At 39.5% G+C, this 20,993-nt stretch overlaps 1 protein-coding gene across 1 annotated transcript; it reads right to left on the bottom strand.

The window, feature by feature from the left end:
* On the bottom strand, nt 4,845-9,876 carry LOC109345158 (FACT complex subunit SPT16-like). The gene is made up of 3 exons (XM_019583981.1): nt 9,716-9,876; nt 8,856-8,995; nt 4,845-8,272 (listed from the first exon to the last, which is right to left on the bottom strand). Exon 3 carries the CDS (start codon nt 8,258-8,260, stop codon nt 5,060-5,062), a length of 3,201 nt encoding a protein of 1,066 aa, XP_019439526.1. The 5' UTR covers nt 8,261-8,272; nt 8,856-8,995; nt 9,716-9,876; the 3' UTR covers nt 4,845-5,059.

Below are 20,993 nucleotides of genomic sequence, written 5' to 3'. Positions count from 1 at the left end.
AAGATGGGTATTTACAAGTACGGCAACACATGGAAATATCAAGAGGACTTCAACACTGTGAACCTTGACCCCTCTAGTGAGGATGATCAAGGTGATAACCAAGAGCCATTTGCTGCTACTCAGGGGAGTCTTCAGGATATGCATCACAGGAACCTGCTTTCGAACAAGCCTACATGGATACTATGGAACAACGTCTCAATAATAGGATGGATCTTGACTTTCAGTCTCTGAAGGACTCATATCATACGGATCTGGAGAATTTTGAGGAGCGTCAAAATGCCTATATTGACAACCATTACCATTCTTTGAGGAACTATGTTTAGACCACTGCTGATTCACAAACTAGAATGTTGTGTGCTGAGTTCAACAAGCTGAGTACCTTCACCAAGGGTGGTAGTAGCTCGATGTTTCCTGACAACCAAAACCCTCCATCTCATCCTTAGTTAGGAGCCCTTAAAGCCTTAGTTTTATCCTTCCTAGCTAGTGGACTTTGTTGTTCCTTGTTCCCTCTTGAGAACTTATCTTTTATTTTGCGCTTTTGCTCTTATTATGGATTGTAATAACTCTATAATTTCTGCTGAATTACTGCTTTAAAACTTGACATTGCTTTACAATGATTTCGAATTATCTTGTTGATGCTTGAGTACTAATTATGTTGCAAATAATATACTCCTTTGTTTAAATGGATCTTGATCATGTTTGGTGTATGTGTCAATATTGAATGATTATGCCTACTGCTAACTGCTCAAATATGTCAAATGCTTAATCATTCCATGCTTAATTTGAATAAACGTAGCCTTTCATGCCATTAAAACTGTTCTGTTGCTGTTTGCTGTTCATTTAATCGATTAAGAGCTTCTGTTAATCAATTAAATGATGTATACATGTGCATCTGTTCAAGCTTATTACAGCTAGTTGATTGATTACTCGCCCAAAATTAATTGATTAATTACAGTCTGTTATAACTATAATAACTCTTCTGACTTTTGACTAGAATTGAATACTTGTATCTTTTTGATAATGTCAAAAGGGGGAGAAAGGTTGCTTGTTGTATTACATGTATTTTGCAGGTTGTGTAATAGCTTTTGCAGGTTGTTTTACATAGCTTCCGTAATAATGATTGCTTACCTAAGGGGTAGCAAATGCTCTTCATCTTTATATCTTTGAAAAACAACTATTAACAATCATTATACAACCTCATCATCAAGCTAATTCATCAAACATTTTGAACAATTTTGATGTGGTGTTTGTCATCATCAAAAGGGGAGATTGAAAGTGCAAAATGTCAATGATAGCACGAGCAATACTTTGCATATGTTTTGATGAAGACAAGGTTCTATTAAAGCTTGAAGATGACTCAACAATCAACATGCCTTATGCTCATTTGATCATATCTAGACTATGATATAATTATAGTCACTATTCTAAGTAGTCTGGGATGTGTGCCGTAGTANAGTGAGTATAGGTGAGGTGAACCTAGGTGCTAGTCTCTCAAGCCATCTTAATTGTCATATCATATCCATGAGACATATCATCTACTTAATTGTATGTTTATGCATCTATCATACATGTTATATGTGCATATTAGGCATAATATAATTGCTAGAACATGTATATAAGTTGTGCATAACATATAAGAAGTTTACCTTTTGAACCATGTACTTTAATGTGTTAGTTAATCGATTAACGTGGTGACTTAATCGATTAACTCAACTGCTTTTCTATTAAATTAGTGTTTATGTTACAACTGTTTTCTGTTTCATTCTGCTGCACTGGTTAATCGATTAACGGGTAGCCTTAATCGATTAACAGATTTGTTATTTGTTATAACTGATTTCTGTTTTAACCGTTTAACTGTTTGCAACGAATCCAACTGCCAAAACTACTTGCTATAAATAGAGGCAACTTCCAGAAAACTGTAGCATTGCATTATATTGTATAGGGCTGATTTTAGAGAGCATATTTCATTTTGTTTTACTGTTTTTTGCAAGAGAGTTGCATGTGTGAGAAGAGAGTTATCATGTTGAATTGATTTCTGATTTTTGCATACTGTTTTACATATTCATATGCTCATCCTTATCTTGCTCACATGTTCATGTATTATTTGTAAAGATTGATAGAGAGATTCTTTGATTTCTATTTTTGATTAACTCACATGATTCTTGATGGCTTGAGTGATTAGTGAGTGGGTTAGTCTTAAGGTCATTTCTTGTAATATTTCAAGCATTATTGTGCTAATAATACCTTCCTGTTTTAATCTGTTTTGTGTGTATTTATGGATTGATCTCTTGGTGTCGTACCACCACAGAGATTTGGATTCTTCGCCAAGACTACGAGGTCTTGATTTGAGGACAATAATCTTGGCTGAGGTTGTTTCATAAGAAATGTTTTCTCAGGCGAAAGGTAGAGTCAAACGAAGGGTTTAAGGGTCCTAGATTTCAAGAAAGAAGCGTCTTATGTGCTTGTAATTGAATTGGGGTGTGTATTCATACTTTTACTCAATATTGTGAAGAAGAAAATCTCCCTAGATCAGAAGGGGAGGCCTAAATGTAGTTTGCAGTGGACCGCAGACGAACCAGGATAAAAATCCACTTGTGCACGCTTTTTCTCCCTGAATCCTCTTTACGTTTCTTGTTGTTTCAATTTGAATCTGTAGCTGATATTTTGCATATTTGTTCACTGTCATATGCTTATTAATAGTGCTTAAAAATATCTGCTTTATCTCTATTCAGTTGATTTTAAATAACTGTGCAATCTGCCTCTCTGATCATTTTGTTCTGTGCATGAATTAATCGATTAAGACTAGGTGTTAATCGATTAACTGAGTTGTTTCCAGAAATTAGGTTTTGGTGCAAAAAGCGGTGATTAATAACCGCTACACATATTCAACCCCTTCTAGGTGTTCATAAGTCATTAATACCTAACACGTTTATTATAATATAATAGTAAACTCATTAAAAGTTTAGTCTTCTTTATGTTGCACGAACATGGATTATAATATCGAAAATAAAATACTGATGTTAATTAAGACTTTAATCTTCTCTAAAATCTCAAAGGCATCAATTATAATATCAAAAACAAAATCATCATATTAGTTAAGACTTTAATATTCCTTAAAATCATGTAGACACTGATTATAATTTTATAATATCAAATAACAAAATCAACATGTTAATTAAGACATTAATAATCCTTAAAGTCACACATGCAATGATTATAATATTAAGAACATCTTCCTTAGGTTGATTAAGACTTTAATTAACATAAGGAATGTTTCTTATGTTAATTAAGAAAGTTACATTGATACTGTAAAATAACAACGTAAAGTGAAAAGTGTCATATATAAGATATATATGTAAAAAATCATTATATTCAATCGTAAATAATAAAATAATTACTAATCATTCTCAAAGAGACTAGCAATAGTTCAATATAAGTGTATATTGTTTTTCAAAATAACACAACAGGCCACCACCTAACATATTCATCACAAAATTTTGATTACACCAAATTTTCACATAAAGCAAATCATAGCTTAGTTATTGATGGGGGTCTATGACACAATTATCACTCAATTATCTTGAGTTTGATAGAACTATTATCAAATTGTTATTTATGAGGGGTCTATAACCCAATTACGATGAAGGATGATGAAGGAATATAAGATCAAATTATGTTGTTTGTTGAGGAGATATTGTTAATGCCTATGAACATACAAATAAATTCTTAATCGTATGAAGATGAACTTAATTATAAAAAAAGGGTAAGATATTCCTACGAAGTTGAGGAGTTGAGTGTAGGACAGATAGCTCGAGAAGACATGTTTTGTGTAAACTTTTAATCATGTACAAAGAGTTGAGACAATTAATGTTACTAGCAAATTGAATGTATTAATATTGCGTTATATTTTGATACTATATAATTACAAGTAATTAGTTATTAGTCAGATTATAAGTTAATATGTTAATATCCACTTTAGTCCTTCAAAATATTCGCGTGTGCTAATTTTATCTCTAAAAAAAATTAAAATTAGTACTCAACGATCGCGAATATAAGTCAAAATAGTTTCTATCACGTGTTATAAAATATGTTAAAATGGACAATTTAATCCATATTTGATATTTTTTAAACCATTTTGGGTTTTCAATTTTTGAGGAATCAAACTAGTACGCATAAAAATTTTGAGGGAGCAAAATATGTATTTATTCATATTATTAATCTCTATTACTATTTCTCATGGAAATTTTTCGTGCTCCAGACAAGTAAAAATACCATAGCTTGGAAGCTTTAAAAATTGTAATTGTGTTAGTGAGATCTTAATTTCATTATGCTTGGGTTTTTTAAAATTTATAGATGAGATATCTAAATAGTGAGTTTGAACCATGTTGAATTCTCTTTTGGGGTAAATTTTTAAGCTTCCGTATCCGTATATCGTATCATTGTGTTATGAAAATTACTGCATTACATGTTTGATTTATGTGTTTGATTTTTTAGGGTATACTGCATTACACGTCAGAGGACATGATACTTTGCATCCTCTCGGTCATATGTTTTCCACATTTATAACCAGTTGTTGTAACAGCTTGCTTCATGAGGCCAAAAATAAGCGTTTTCCCTTATTCTGATTTCCGACCAATCTGCATAATAATGGATTTACAACTCTAAATCATACGGCAGCACTTAATAATGGTCAACTTGTTTCCTGCACACCAACTTCTGCTAGGAGTTTCAATCAGTATATCACCCAGAGAAAAAAATTATGAAAAGAAACAAACAAACATATATTTATATATATATATATATATATATATATATATATATATATATATATTTGTAACAAATAATTGGCCAGAAGCAACTGTCAAAGGAGAGCCGTTTATAGATTTTAGGGGCATACATTAGAATCAAGGATTCCTAGCAAGTGTCTGAACTATATAATATTATGAATAGAAAAACTAAACCTAAAATGACAAGGCAACTCCACACTCAAGCGTTATCCACAGCATAAACTGGCCAGGAACAAAGAACCAGAAAGTGGCGAAGAACAAATAACCATAATCTATCTTAATTTGGACCGCTTCGGCATGCTACTACTCACACCGGCTCGTGACTTACCAAAGGCTTTTGCCTTCCTTCTTTGCCTATCTTCGTCACTGTCATACTCATTCCCTTTCTCCCTATCTGCATTGCTTGCTTCCCTCTCAAGTTCTTCCCATGTCTTTCCCTTCTCGTCCTCAGAGTCCTCTGAATCTTCCTCCTCCTCATCATCCTCAGACTCCACAAGTGATTCACTATCAGAAGCTTCATCCTCTGAATCAGATTCTGGTTCCACATCAGATGGTACGTAACCTTTGTCTGACTCCTCAGAGTTATCAGATTCTGAATCAGTGGCTTCCAAATTCAGAAACTCCCAGCCACCACCTTCAATAAAGCTTTGTGGGTCATCAATGATTGTCTTCAGGATCTGACGCCAGTTCAGATTCAGTCTGCTCTCATAATACTTTATATCTGTTGTGTCAAGCCACTCCTTGATACCATCCAGTGATGTAGAAGGGATGGAATCAATCCTGAGGACATCCCGCTTGAAGTCCTTAAACACTATTGTCATGTCAAAGTTCTTCTGCCCAAGCCCAACTCTCTCAAGATTAACAATCTCAATCTCACTTAGTGTGACAACAAGGAAAGGAGTCTCTATCAGTTCAACAAGGCAGGCCGAAGTAGGAACAATAAATACTGAAGACTTATGAGGTACCCCAGGGAAGCCAAGTTCTCTAAGAGGTTGATCAAACTCAAGGTCTAGGCCACTGAATTGGGGTTGTCCCCAAAGATCGTTGATGCGATTCACAATGCTTTGAAACTCAACATTAATTTTGTTCTTCCTATCTCTCTCTCGTTGTTCTTCTTCAAGCTCATCGGGGTCATAGGCAGATCTCTTTCCTCCTCCAACATTCTGGACCATGTCCATTACCTCAACATAAAATTGCACATCCTTGGTTTTCTTATTTCCAACCATAATATGGTTGTGCAAATGGAAGTGCAGGAGTGTAATCATTTCATTCTCAGCTGGCTGAAAAAATGCATGCTTAATGTTGCCAAACATTATGTCCACACGCTCATCTTGTCGAGTGGTAGAATATCTAAATCCATTCACATGAGCCTCTAGTGTACCAGGTATCTTCCTTCCACGCCCACCAAAAGGAGGACGGATCCAAAGGTCAGGCAATCTAATTGGCTTAAATTTATTATTAGCAAGCTGCAATTTCTCCTGAGTAACCAATGTTGCCCTCTCAGCTCTCTCAGACTCCCTTGCGACAACTTGTCGCCTGAGTGCTTTAATGGACTGCACAACCTCACTTGAGTGCCTTGGATCCTTAGAGCGAAATGAAGCCTCCTTCAAATATATAGATCCCTGAAACTTCATTGAATTTGGATCTGGAAGACTAAAAGGGGTCCCAGGAACATTAAAAATAATTCTAATATAGCAAGTGCGGTTGGTATCCTGCTGGCTGGTAACTGTTCGAATAAAAGCCACATGAAAAGGTACCATGCTTCCATTTATAGGCAACAGAACTGCTTCATTCTTCTGATCAATCTGAATCATCATTTCTCTAGGAGGGGGAAGGTCATTTATGTTCTTGTAAGCAACCAGATCTGCTGAAGACCTTGACGAGGAACGATTCTGACCTGCCTCACTTCCACCACCAGCAAGTCGCCTTGCAGTTTCTTCATTTTTCTGACGAGCAAGTTCTGCCTGATGCTGCCTTCGGAGCTCCTCCTTAGAAATTTCATGATTGTCTGATCTTAGAGTTGTCTTAGACATTGTGGGCTCAGCACCATTGGCATCAGCTTTTTTCCTGGGCTTTTCATCTTCCTCATCCTCATTGAAAGAATATGCCACATCCTTTAGAGCTTTAGAGCTCGTAGCAGTCACAACTTCTGTCTTATCTTTGTTGATGACAACTGTGTCAGCAAGCAACAAAGAGAAGTTTTTGTTCTTAGACTTACTTTTCTCACTCTGCAAGTTCTGAAATCCAAGTGACACATTGAAGACCATACCCTCTTTTACTATCTGCTCATTTTTAGCATTAAGGTTCAGTCCTGACTCACGAAATTCAATGCCAATGCCAGTCCCAGCAGACTTTGTCAAGTAGGGAATCAATTCAGGAGCATCCTTTTCCACGACAGTAACAGCAGCTTGATATGCCACACTCAGCTTGTTTCCAGGCTTCAAAGAACCAACAACAGCTTCATGGGCTTTCAGAAGAACCTCATAAGCCTTACTTTGAAGAGGTTCTGCATCAATCAAGAAGGTCCTAGCTAAGTTTGAGCAGTAACTTTTATACCGGGCTCCAACTGCACATATAATTACACTGGCAGGGTCGTAATGCAGTAAGTCATCATTGCTGACAGCACTGGGTCTGAGATCAAACTCCCCGCCGCTCTGAAAAATTGGGGGATAACAAATATCAACATTCTCGGCCTTCAGTTTACAATTGACTTTTGAAGGTTCCAGTATAACTTTCTCAGTTTCTTCCATTAATGTGGAATGAGAAATTTTCTTCTCCTCATCAATTACAGTCTCAAGCTTCGTAACCACAAAAAATTTCATCACATTGGTTGTCAGGTATGCTGCTCTCTTAATTGATGTAAGCTCATCATTAGTCTTCACAGCAAACAAAGTAGACAGCCCATTGGAGACATCACTCAGATTAAAATCTGTACTTTTTAATTTTTCAGCCCAAGCTTCAAGCAATTTCCCCTCAGGAGCCTCTCTTGATATGTATCCAATAGTGGGAGTATCATGGCCATCAATCTTTGACTGAGCACGGATGACACGAAATATAGCATCCATTAGAGCAGTTCCATCATCATTTCTAGACTTCACATGCAAAACAACATCCACCTCAACAGCATCTCTGGCAGGCTTCTTGATAGATTCAAGAATAGATGCCTTCTTTTGGCTGCACAAGATATGGATCTGCTTCTTCATGAAAACCATAATTGTCTCAGGGAACTCAAATCCAAGCAGCCATAAATTCAGAGCAGTGGACTTCAGGTACCGCAGATCTTCTGAAGGTGGAGGACATGCAATTGCAATTGCATCAGAAGAACCCCACATATCTGTTTTGTGTTCATCCCAATGTGAATAAAAAGCGCTTAGTCGAGTTTGAAATGCATTCAGATCAATAGAATATGCAGTTCCTGCAGCACTGGCCTTTCCGTTGGCAGGTTGGTTACCTCCATTTCGATGGTCTGCCATGGTCCAAGATCTCTGGAAAAAGAAATGAAAAGACACAGAAACAAGGTTAAGCAACTGAACAGACAGGTAGGAATGCAAAATAATTTCCTAATCTATTTGAGGCTCCCGGAATGCAGGTAATAAAGAGTCTTTCTCCATTGTCGACCTCGACCATCAATGTAGAATTATACCAAGGAATCAAGGATTACAATTTATTACACTATCATATTTGGCTTCTCAGTCACATAGTAGCAATAGATGTATGCAGTCTTACCCTCACAAGCGAAGAGGCAGCTTCGAGGATTTGAATCAATGCATTCGGGTCACAAGGCAAGCAAGCAACATTACCATTGCGGAAAGGCTTTCAATTTCTATTCTATTAGTATTAATTAATGATTTCGGCTCAATGAGAGTAATGAACTGTTGGCACCAGTCCTACATTTTCTCTCTATGATGGACCGAAGATAAAGGATAACAGACCAGCACATCTTATCAGTTTCCAATAGACATTTTCAACAATTCCACATAGGGGAATAACAATCTTTAAATGAGAAAGTAAAATTTCCGCAATGTTTTGTGTAGCAAATTAAAGCATAATGATTCCAGTAAACAGTACCTTGCAATGCACGATTTTAGAAGACTTCCCTTTTATGAGTAAAAGAAGACCGAGCTTTCACTGCATTCGGTAACTATAAACAAATGGATCACCGTAGCACCACAACCATGAAATGCATGTCTTCTTCACATTAAGTGAACCTACACAATCACCAGGATCAACCCCAAACATTTTTAGTTTTGTAACAAACACTTGCAAGTCATTAATGAAATCAAGATGGGTTTCAAAACTTGACAAGCACATTGATCAGTTTGAAGATTTTAATAAAATTTTGCAAACTAAAAAAGTGCAACTATACAGAAAAAAATTAACTACAGAATGAGCACAAATAATTTCAAAGGGTTTAGTACCAAAAATGTAAAAGTGCATACGCAGAATACTAATCATCCAGTACAGTGAAAATTTCTCGGGAGAACAAGAAACAGAGGAAATATAATTGTATAAAAATCCTTCCAAATATCCAGATGAATGAGAATTTTTAACCATTTATAATAGATAATAATCCATTCATAACAGACAAATCGCAAAATTTATACACTTATTTTAGCCAAAAATTACTAAAACACGCAGATTATCATCACCTACAAAAACATTGAACCTCAATTCAGCGGCGTACTATAAGAACACATCTAGGTTTTAAATTTGATGATTATAAAAATTATGGAACAAAAAAACGATGCTTGCTTTCATGAAACTCTGCATTTTCAGAGTGAATCAGAATCAGGAACGCGACGCAGATGCAACACCGCATCGTTCGTTCGTCGGTTTCGATTCCGTCACAATAGAAATACAAAAATCGTCGAACTTGAAAAAAAAATAGTGCAGTTATGAAAAGATGAAAAGTTGTGAAGGATGCTTACTCTGTGAGGTTCGTGCTTTGAGACGAGGAAGGTGAAGAAAAGAGCTTGAGGGAAGAGAGAAGAAGAAGAATGAAAATGAGAGATGATTAGGGTTTTTATAATGCTGTTTCTTGTCTTAAAACCAGAGGCGCGGGACGGAAATGGAAAGTGAAAATAAACTATAATATTGCGCCAAAGTCATATTATATTAGTACATGATCTATTTTCATCAAAAAGTTGACGAAATTTTGAAAAATCAGATAAAATAAAAGAACGTTTATTTAGTTTATAACTAAAGGAATAGTCATTTTATGTTTTGTCTAAAAAAAATTTAAAATTTTAATGAATTAATATAAAAATATTGTACCAACAAGTAATTGGATGAATAGTAAGTAAATCGGATAATAATACAATCCTTGTTGATATGATGGGACAATACTTTAGTTACTTCATTTGGCAGTTAAATAAATTATAATTTCCAATATATTTTATTTACTTTTATTACTTTTGGGGCAATATTTTTTTCAAAATTTCACCAACAGATAAAATGTAAAATGGTGGTGGCATTTGAAACTTTTAGGACTTATTTAGTGGTTATTTTAGTTAGATTTAGAAATACCATGTCTATTTTTTATTCTCCATATACATATGATTAACATTCTTTCCCCCACTCTTTATGCCACAAATGTGAAAATGGGAAATAAAATGAAGAATGTAACATACTTATAATATTATATAATTATAAAATAAACAAGAAACACTTGTGTTATATTAAATATATTATTTTCTGTTCTTTCCTGTTAAGAGTGGTTGGTCGAGAGTCGAGAGCGGATGATTAGAAGAATGTAGGAGAGTAGATAACTTGGTCGGATGATCGTCTGAACCCGCCGGGAGAGGTACTTGAAAAGGTTCTCCGACGATCAAGTCAGTAGAGTATACTATCCCCGCTTATCCTATCTAGGTATTGCTTTTGGTTATTTATGCATTGCTTTCGGTCGTCTATAATATCCCTGCTTAATGAATTGGAAATTGTTCAACAATTAACAAGGCTCGATTGACCGGGTCACCAACTTAATGAACTTGAAATTGTTTAATAATTAACAAGGCTGGATTGATCGAGTTTTAACAATTAACAAGGCTGAATTGACCAGGTTTTAACAATTAACAAGGTTGGATTGACCGGGCCACCAACTTAATGAATTGGAAATTGTTTAATAATTAACAAGGCTGTATTGACTAGGCAACCAACTTAATGAACTTGAAATTTTTTAATAATTAACAAGGCTGGATTGATAGAGTTTTAACAAGGTTGGATTGATTGGGCCACCAACTTAATGAACTTGAAATTGTTTAACTATTAACAAGTCTTGATTGATCGGGCCATCCACTTAGTGAACTGGGGACCGTCATTTCGGTTCACATTTCAGCGAGGTTTGTCGATGGCGACCTAGAGGACTTGGTCCTGTCTTGGGTTTATGAACTTATCTGCCATCAAAGGGGGACTGGCCCACGCCTCTGAGAGGTATACTGAGGGCGACCAAGAGGACTTGGTCCTGTCTTGGGTTGACTAATTGCCATCGAAGGGGGACTAGCCCACACCTCCGAGGGGTATACTGAAGGCGACCAAGAGGATTTGGTCATGTCTTGGGCTTAAGAACTTAACAGCCATCAAAGAGGGACTGGCCCACGCCTCTGAGGGGTATACTGAGGGTGACTAAGGGGACTTGGTCCTGTCTAGGGTTGATGAACTTAACCGCCATCGAATGGGGACTGGCCCACGCCTCCGAGGGGTATACTGAGGGCAACCAAGATGACTTGGTCCTGTCTTGGATTTATGAACTTAACCGCCATCGAATGGGGACTGGCCCACGCTTCTGAGGGGTATACTGAGGGCGACCAAGAGGACTTGGTCTTGTCTTCGGTTTATGAACTTAACCGCCATCAAAGGGGGACTGGCCCACGCCTCTGAGGGGTATACTGAGGGCGACCAAGAGGACTTGAAAATGATATCTGAATAATACTTCATTATCATATAAGTTGGATTGGGTTACATCATTTTGCTCAGCCGTATAAGGTTTGGCTCGAATTTACATTTTTAAGCAAAAAACTTTCGTAGGTTTGCCGCATTTCAAGTGCGGGGGATTTCTTTCACCGCCAGGTCTTCGAGCTTGTAGGCTCCTTTGCTAGTCTTGTTGGTTACTCGGTATGGTCCTTCCCAATTGGGTGCTAGTTTTCCCTTTGTCTTTTCGATGTCGGCACTTCTAAGCACTAAGATGCCTATTTCGAAGCCTCGTGGTACCATTGTTTTGTTGTATTTTTCGGCGGTTTTCCTTTTCATGGCAGTCTCTCTGATTCTGGCTCGGTCTCTCTTCTCCTTGACCTAGTCCAAGTTGTGTCTCAAGGTGGTCGAGTTTGTAGTTTCATCAAAATGTATTGTTCGCTAGGTGGGTTCGTCGATCTCCACCGGGATTGTAGCCTCGGACCCGTAAGCAAGGTTGAAAAGTGATTTCATGATGGTGGAGTGAGGAGTTGTACGGTAAGCCCATAGAACATGATGCAATTGTTCTGGCCATGCTCCTTTGACTTCTTGTAATCTTCTTTTTATCCCACGGAGGAGACCTTGTTAGCTACTTCTACCTGACCATTTGTCTGAGGGTGCTCAACTGAAGTGAAGTGTTGTTTGATGTGAAGACTTGACAGTAGTTCTCTAAACTTCCAATCAGAAAACTAGGTTCCATTGTCGGTGACTATTGCAGCGGGTATCCAAACCGTGTTATGATATTCCTCCAAGTAAATGTTCGGATGTTGGCCGCCGTGATGTTGGATAAGGGTTCAACTTCAATCTACTTAGTGAAGTAGTAGACAACCACTATCAGAAATTTAAGTTGTCCGATTGCTGGTGGAAATGGTCCTAGAATATCCATACCCTATCTGCAAAATGGCCATGAGGTCATTTCGTAGTTAGCTCTTCATGAGGGGCTTTCTGGAGGTCAGCAAACAATTGGCAGGGCGTGCATTTCTTGGTGAATTCTGAGGCATCTTTGTCCAGGGTCGGCCAATAATAACCAGCTCGGAGTATCTTCTTGGCGAGTGATGCTGCATCGAGGTGATGGCCACAACTTCCTTCATGGATTTCTTGGAGGACATAGCGAGCCCTATCGGGGTCAAGGCATTTAAGCATATGAGTAGAAAACCCCCAACGATACAAACAACCTTGTACTATGGTGAACAAGGAACTATACCCGAGGAATCTTTGCCAGTCCTTCTGATCCGCTAGCAAATCGCCATTGGACAAGTACATGATGATTGGGCCAGTCCAGTCGTCTGGGATCTGTGTTCGTTCGATGGCCATGACACTTGGCTGCAGGATTGTCCCTTGAACCACTAACTTGTTGTTTCTTGGGCTCTTCGTGCTTGCTAGTTTGGATAAAATGTCAGCCCAGGTATTATGCTCCCTTGGGACGTGTTGGATGGAGGTCGTTTCGAATTTGCCCATCAATTCCTTAACCTTGGCTAGGTATTTTGCGAGCAACATGTCTTTTGTCTGATAGGCCCCCATAATCTGAGAGACTGCAAGTTGGGAATCACTGCAGATGGAGATTTTTTCCGCCCCGATTTCTCTGCCCAATTGCAAACCGACAATGCATGCTTCATATTCTACCTGATTATTTAATGTAGGAAAGGTGGATGTTAGTGAGTGCTCGATGGTCATCCTATGACTATTGTCTAACAAGACTCTTGCTCCGCTCCCCGAGGGTTGGATGAACGGTCAACATATATGGTCCATTTTTGCTCGGAACTACCCAGTTGCATGGTCAATTCGGCCACGAAGTCGGACAGGACTTGGCTCTTGATGGCTGTTCTGGGTTCGTACCGTATATCAAATTATGACAGTTCAATGGACTAGGAGATCATCCGCTCGGCTAGCTCAAGTTTATGCAAAATCTAGCGGATAGGTTGATTGGTTCTGACCACCACCGGATCGGATCGAAAATATTGTCGCAACCATCGTGTTTCCACCAAGAGGGCGTAGGTGACCTTCTCTAACTTTTGATACCTAAGTTCTAGGCCTTGTAATGCCTTGCTCGTGAAGTATACTAGGTGCTGACCATCTTCATTTTCCCTGATTAGAGTAGTGGCTACGGCCCCGTTTGTTACTGCTAAGTAAACATATAGTGTCTCAGTGCGTGTGGGCTTAGAAAGCATGGGAGAGTAACTAAATATTGTTTGAAAGTTTGGAAAGTTGCTTCACAATCCTCCGACCAAGTGAAAGTGTTGCTCTTTTTTAGGAGCTGGAACAGTGGGAGAGAATGTTTGGCGGATGTTGGGAGAAATCTGGCCAAGGCTGCCAACTGCCCATTAAGTTGTTGGACTTCCTTAAGTGATCTTGGGATGCGCATGTTGATGACTGCTTGACACTTTGTTGGGTTGGCTTCAATACCATGGATTGTTAACAGAAATCCCAAGAACTTGTCAGTTTTAACTCCAAAGGTACACTTTTCTGGGTTGAGGCGCATATTGAACTTGCGTAGTCGGCCAAAGACGACATTCATGATAGTTACATGATCTTTTGTGGGAAGACTCTTGGTGATCATATCGCCCATATAGACTTCCATGTTCCTTCCAATTTGATCACAGAAGATGGTGTTCATCATTCTCTCATATGTGGCCCCTGCAATTTTCAGACCGAATGGCATGACTGTGTAACAGTAAGCCGCCTTGGGTGTAATGAAGGCGGTCTTGTCTTGGTCTGGGGGTACATGGGGATCTGGTTGTATCCTGAATAAGCATATAGAAAAGACAGAAGTTGGTACCCGGAAGAATTGTCAACGAGATGATCAATGTTGGGGAGGGGGTGTGGATCTTTTAGGCACACTTTGTTCAAGTCTGTATAATCCAGACACATTCGCCACTTTCCAGATGATTTCCTGACTAGCACAACGTTTGACAACCAGGTGGTATATGTTATTTCTCGGATGAAGTTGACCTCTAGAAGTTCTGAGATCTTCTAAGTAACCTCAGTAGTTCTGTCGGTGCCCATCTTTCTTTTCTTTTGGGCCAACGGTCTTCCCCTGGGTTTGTCGTGAGTCGGTGACATGCAACTCAGGGGTCAATTTTGGGCATATCTGTAGCGGACCAGGCAAAAAGATCTCTATTGGACTTCAAGCAGTTGATCAGTTTGGACATTTGGGCTTCGTCAAGAGTACATCCGATATACCGAGTTGAAGGGGTTTTTTCCTGCTTCTGGCTAAGGTCGTAGGTCTTCTGTATCTGCCTTGGAATCTGTAACACCGCGAATTTTAAGATATTGAATTATAAGATTTTATTAATATTGTTATTTATTGTATTTTAGAAAATGAATTTCTAGGAATTTTCGGTAAAGAATTAGAAGAAATTCTAGTTGAGTTTTAGTCTTGTAATTCTATTTCCAATTTAGTGGTAAATTTTCATGATCTTCGGAGACAGACGGTTTCGGGCCACTGTCGGGGCCGAATCTCACCCGGTACAGCTCAAAAAGTGTTTTTTGAGTTCCGTAACTCGGAATCGAATTCCGATCGCACCGTTGGATTCGTAATTTCATTTCGAGTCAATATAGACCATGAGTACACCCATATCTATTTTCTAAATATTTTTCACTCGGAATGCCGAAATCCGTAATTCTAATCGAATATTAAGATCAGACGATTTATAATACCGATCGAGTATTGGCCAATAATACTCAAGCATGTTTATCGCATGTGTCCGCGGAGTGATCATTTCGCATTGGGATTCGAGATTTGACTTCCATAAAGCAAATCTCACATCACTTTCTCAAATATCCCATGAGCTCATCATTAGCCACCCTAGGAGATTTTTTCATCATTACCTAGAGGAAATCTGATTTCCCTCTCGCATTAAACACTCCACACTTCACACTTCACTCTCACACTCTCTCATTTTCAAATTTCGAAGAGAAGGTAAATCCTCTCTTCATCTTTTCTCTCATTTTTCATTTGTTTCTTCCATCTTCAATCCTTGATCTCTCAACATTCAACCAATGGATGTTGATGAGAATTAAGTATGTTGTTGATGAGCATGTTAAGAACATATTCAACCGTTGAAATTTTCTAAAACGCTTTCTAACTCATTTTCTCCTCAAAACCGAAAAATGGTGATGTTCTTTAACTTATGAAAATATTTTGTTGAAACCATGAACAACTTGTGTTCATGGAGTTGTTATAATGTTTTATTACATGTATTTGGTTGTTTTAGCCAAAGAGGATGATGATGAAATCAAAGGAACCTTTAGGAAGTGTTTTGGAAAAATGAGAATGTATGTATTTCTATTTGTTGTTAGCCTCGAACCATGGCTTGGAACAAGTTAGAAAAATATAAACTTTTGTTAAAAAGGATGCTAAGGTTTATGAGTACATGGATGCCTCATAAAACTCTTAAAGGATACTTTGAATAACTTACTTTAAAATGGTAAGATTATCAAAGAATGTCTTAAATCGGACTTTACTAAAAACCGTACCTTTAAAAATGAATGAAAATCGTGAACGAACTTTCGATGAAAAAGGATGGTCAAGAACATGTGATGTTGGACCGGATGGATGAAAAGGATGTATGATCACGAAGGGGAAAAAGAGAAATGATTTTAATTATTTTAGTAACGAGTTTAGAAATATCGGAAACTAACGGATTTTTATTGTGGTAGTTACGAAGATTTTGGTGTTCGAACCTTGAAACCAAACCACTGAATAAAGTATGTGAGAGAGAACACATCGTGACATAGTGGTGTCTGAATATGACACGCGGATCTCCTAAACCATCTCAAAGGTTTTGGAGTTAACTTGGGTTTTAAGAAACCCAAGATTTTGAATGTATGAATGCTTTTGAATATATATGATTATTGATGAAATGTGTTGAATATTGTATATGATTGTTGTTGGGAACTTTTCTGAGTGCAGGTGTTCGAAAAACCCTGTTTAAATGGGTTTCGGTTGTTGAAAAGGGCAAAATTGGTATTCTGTCCAAGTCCCTATTGCTTGGGCGAGAAACTCTCGCCTGGGCGAGCATAGTCTCGCTTGGGCGATGACTAGGCGAGGGACTGGGCGAGGGGAAGTTTTGGTTCTGGAACTTCCTCGCCCAGGCGACAAAGTCTCGCTTGGGCGAGCAAGCCTCGCCTGGGCGAGCAAGGGCCTCGCTTAGGCGAGAACGCCCAGGATTTTAGTGAGTTTTTGTACCTTTCTCGCCTTGAGCGAGAAGAGGCCTCGCTTGGGCGAGTAAGGGTTTCGCTTGGGCGATGAAGCCCAGGATTTTAATGAGTTTCTGGAACTCTCTCGCTTGGGCGAAAGAGGTCTCGCTTGAGCGAGAAGAGGTGTCACTTAGGCGATAGTACCTTTGCCTGGGTGAGAAAAGCTTCAGTTTATTTGAGATTTAAAAATGAATTGTCGCTTAAGCGACTAGTCCCTTCTTCTGAGGGACAATATGGAAAGATTGAAATGAAATGATGTTGTAAACCATGTGATGAACCCAGGTAGGGTGTGTTGTGATATAAAGGTTGTGGAATGAGATCATGGCTTAGATGAGAAGCATGACTCCACAAAAGTATGAAAGCATTGTTTGTGTTTATGCCTTGTTGGGCAAGTATCCAACTTGAGGTCGTGAAGTAGGGGGTACCTTAGTAAGGATACACGATATCACTTAACAACGATCGACCGACCGTAAGAGGCTTGGTCATGTGACCGTCTAGGAGTATTCGGTGATGGGTTGTTGTGATTGAAATGTTACCTTGAGTATGTACGGTGGACGTACTATCGGGTCCCACGAGAAGCATTCCTTGTCGGGAAATGGCTTAAGGATGGGTCGATCATGTGTTTGATAATACATTTGCATTTGACTATGATTAAGAATGCATTGCATTGTAACCATGAAGTAGTGGGGAGGAAATGACGGGATGACTTAGAGACCGTGATGTAAGCAGGGACGGCACTGATTGGACGGTGATTCGCCAACAATGTCTTGAGGGAGAGTCTGGGTGAGAAGAGTCCCTTGTATTCTTGGGGAGGTACCCTGTTGGATCGGACAGTTCTCACAGGCCAAACTAGGCAATCTCTGACAACCCCTGGATTGCATTCGAGATCGATGAGAGAGATGCCCAGAAAGCGTTTGTACGACCTAGGTCCGGGTAGGACTGTTCCCGAGGGAACCGATCGATCTATTTCTAAATTCTTTGCGAGGATATTATTTCGGGTGCGTACAAAGCAGCTTGGTACGGGACCTGTACTCTCGATTATTTCCGATTAGGATGTTGGATGGATATTGGTGTAAGGTGGATAATCATGACATATCATGCATACATTATCATAGTGGAAGTGAATTCCCACCTATGAACTACAATTGTTGTGTATTCCTACGTTTATGCATGTGATATAATTATGAGTAAAATGTTGATTATATTATTTGATATATTGGTAATGTTGAAAATAAATGGTAAGTTATGTATTACTTCATGATGTTTATGATAACTGATGAATTATATGCTAAAATATATTTTATGTCTGAGTGTGTTATTCTGAGTAAGTCCACGCCGTCAATGAATATGTTCATTAGATGTCTTACTCTCTCTGTTGTATTGTTCTTGTTTTTGTATATGTTTACTATGTAGATGGCCTACAACAGCACCCACATAACTTCACCATGTCCCCGATGGGACAATGGAATAGTGATGGGCACAGGTACACATACACAGGCCCCTGTGGTCTGTCGTTGCACATGATGTGCAACGAGTCATCGATGATGATCCATCAACCTGATGCCTACATTGACACTTCGTTCACCTTGCCGCCAAGGGGGCTAAGGTCTCCAGATAATGGAATTCGGTACCCGCCAGTCAGGAGTGATGGCGTCGTTCCCTTCCACGGTCGGAGGACGTGGTCAGATTGTTTGGGTGTTCCGTCATCCAGTAGAGCCACGAGGAGCCGGGTTCTTGGAGGAGGTCCCTGCAAGAAGACCAAGGTTTTGAGAATGTCATCCCCTCCGAATTATGACGCTGGATTATGGCATAATGACGAAGTGCAAGAAGAGAAAGAGGAGGATGAGGTCATTGAACTCATAAATGTAGAGAGTTCGGTGGAGGTGATCGACCTCGTGTCTGATTCAGAAGAGGAGGAGGACCCAAGTGAGGGGTCCAACATTCCTGGAATCTTCTGAGTTAGCTTGTGGGCTCGTCGATGTCCCCTTTTTGTTTTGATGGGGGCTGCGTTTCTTTTTTATTTTTGTATATGTTAGTAGCGATGTAGTTTCTGCCTTGTTGACTTAGTTTGTATGAACTAATTCTGACCTAACTGATTACATGCATTATGTTATTCAGGAAATTGTGAATCAGGTTAAGTTATCATTCGATAACGATAAGTTGATTTTCCGCATTTGAGTTACTTAAAGTGATGTCCCGGAAAAGAAAGGTTTGAAAAGTAAATAATGTTATACCACCAATTCAAAAAAAAATTTTACCCATTTTTCCACAAATGTTTTGAGAAGTATTTTTCAGGGCATTATAGAATCTAACTCCACTAAGTGCATACCCCGTTGTTTTTTCTCGGTGGGTGGTGCCCGTAATGGGGTGTGGTTTGGCCGGAGACTCGTGTGATAGCAACTTCTTGCGCTCTGTTGGTCTCCCCTAACTGTGCATATCCGAAGGTCGGATGAGAGAAATTTCATGCAGAGGTGTGGGGTGGAGACTATTGCTTCAAGATGGTTGAGCGTTGGTCGACTGAGTATGGCGTTGTAAGCTGAGACGCAGTCGATGACCAAGAAATTTGCTCGAATTGTCCGAGTTAGAGGTTGTTCTCCGACAGTCAGCCATATATCAACATAACCCCTGGAGGTGATTCCTTGTCCCGTGAAACCGACAAGTTGTCCATCATACGGCAACAGGTCTCTGTCTTTGAGTTCCATCTTGATGAATAGATCTTGAAACATGATGTTCGTTGAAATGCCTTGGTCAACAAACAAACGTCCCACCTTCTTATTATTCATTTTGGTGGTGATGACGAGGGGATAGTCATGACCGCGGACGACCCCTTCATAGTCACGGTCGTCGAAGGAAATCGGAGGCGTTGCTTAGTGGCTTTGGCTTTAGCAGGGTGTGCAGATGGTTGATTGCATGACCTCTCGGACATACCTTTTACGGGTTGCCCTCGATGTATCACCAGCAACGAATCTGCCAGATATGGTGTTGATGTCCACCGGACTCTGTTGTCGCCTGTTGTTGGAGCGATAGTCCATCTGGTCTCTGTTCGGAGGACGTTCCTGTTGATTTTTTTGGGGGGAACGTCTCCGAGGAGGACTGGATTGGCGCAGATGTGGTGATTGATCTTAATGGGTCCGAGCTATAAATTTCCGAAGGTGCTTGGGTCGTATCACGTCTTCGATAGTGTCCCGCAGTTGGGTGCACTCTTCTATTACATGACCAAAGAAGGTGTGGAAGTCACAGTATTTGGAGCGATCTTAGGTCCATGGTCTCCTGCTTGGATTTGGTTTGGGGTGTTGGACTAAGTGGGTGGCCATAACTTCTTGTAGAGTTCTAGTTCGATTAGCATTGAGGGGGTGTAAGAGTTGTATTTGGGTTTTTTAGGTTGTCGAGGTGGATCATCTCGAGGGTGTTCGTGTGTTTTTGGACGTTTGGCTTCACGTGAGGGGATTGCTATTCTCTATGCTCGGTGGGCGGTTATGTTGGGTTTCTTCTAGATTGATGAATTGTTGAGCTTTAGATTAGAGCTCTTCCATTGTGAGGTCTGAATATTTAGCCAATCCTTGCCGGAAAAAGCCATTCTGTAAGCTGGTCACTAAAATATGCATTGCCACCTTGGGGATTAGGGTGCGAACCTTCATGGCCTCCGAGTTGAATTTGTCTAGGTAAGCTCGGAGCGGTTCATAGGATTCCTGTCGTATACCGGACAGGGTGTAAGAAGAACGAGGCTACTATCTTCTTGCTGTGAAGCGGATGTTGAATCTGTTGGCGAGAGTGGCCCATTGGTTGATACTGTTTGGTGCAAGTCGAGTAAACCATAATAGAGCAGCGCGTTTCAGAGTGGGGGGGGGGGGGTAATGCTCGGCAAATGATGGGGTCGGTGGCCCCATGGAAAAGCATCGAGGCTTCAAAGGCATCGAGATGATCCTTTGGGTCGCTTGTTCCATCGTGTTGTTCGATGTTTTTGGGTCGAGTAAGGTGTTTTGGGAGTGGCGAAGACATAAGTTTCTGTGAAATTGTGTTTTGCTTGTGAGGAGCGGTGGTCGGGGGGTTGAGTTATTTGGG

The sequence above is a fragment of the Lupinus angustifolius genome, chromosome LG04 (assembly GCF_001865875.1).
Source record: "Lupinus angustifolius cultivar Tanjil chromosome LG04, LupAngTanjil_v1.0, whole genome shotgun sequence".
Classification (NCBI taxonomy): Eukaryota; Viridiplantae; Streptophyta; class Magnoliopsida; order Fabales; family Fabaceae; genus Lupinus; species Lupinus angustifolius.
This window is presented reverse-complemented; position numbering and strand designations above follow the sequence as displayed.

What these genes read in the sequence shown, in the direction of transcription:
- LOC109345158 (XM_019583981.1), bottom strand. Translation starts at nt 8,260, where the DNA reads ATGGCAGACCATCGAAATGGAGGTAACCAACCTGCCAACGGAAAGGCC.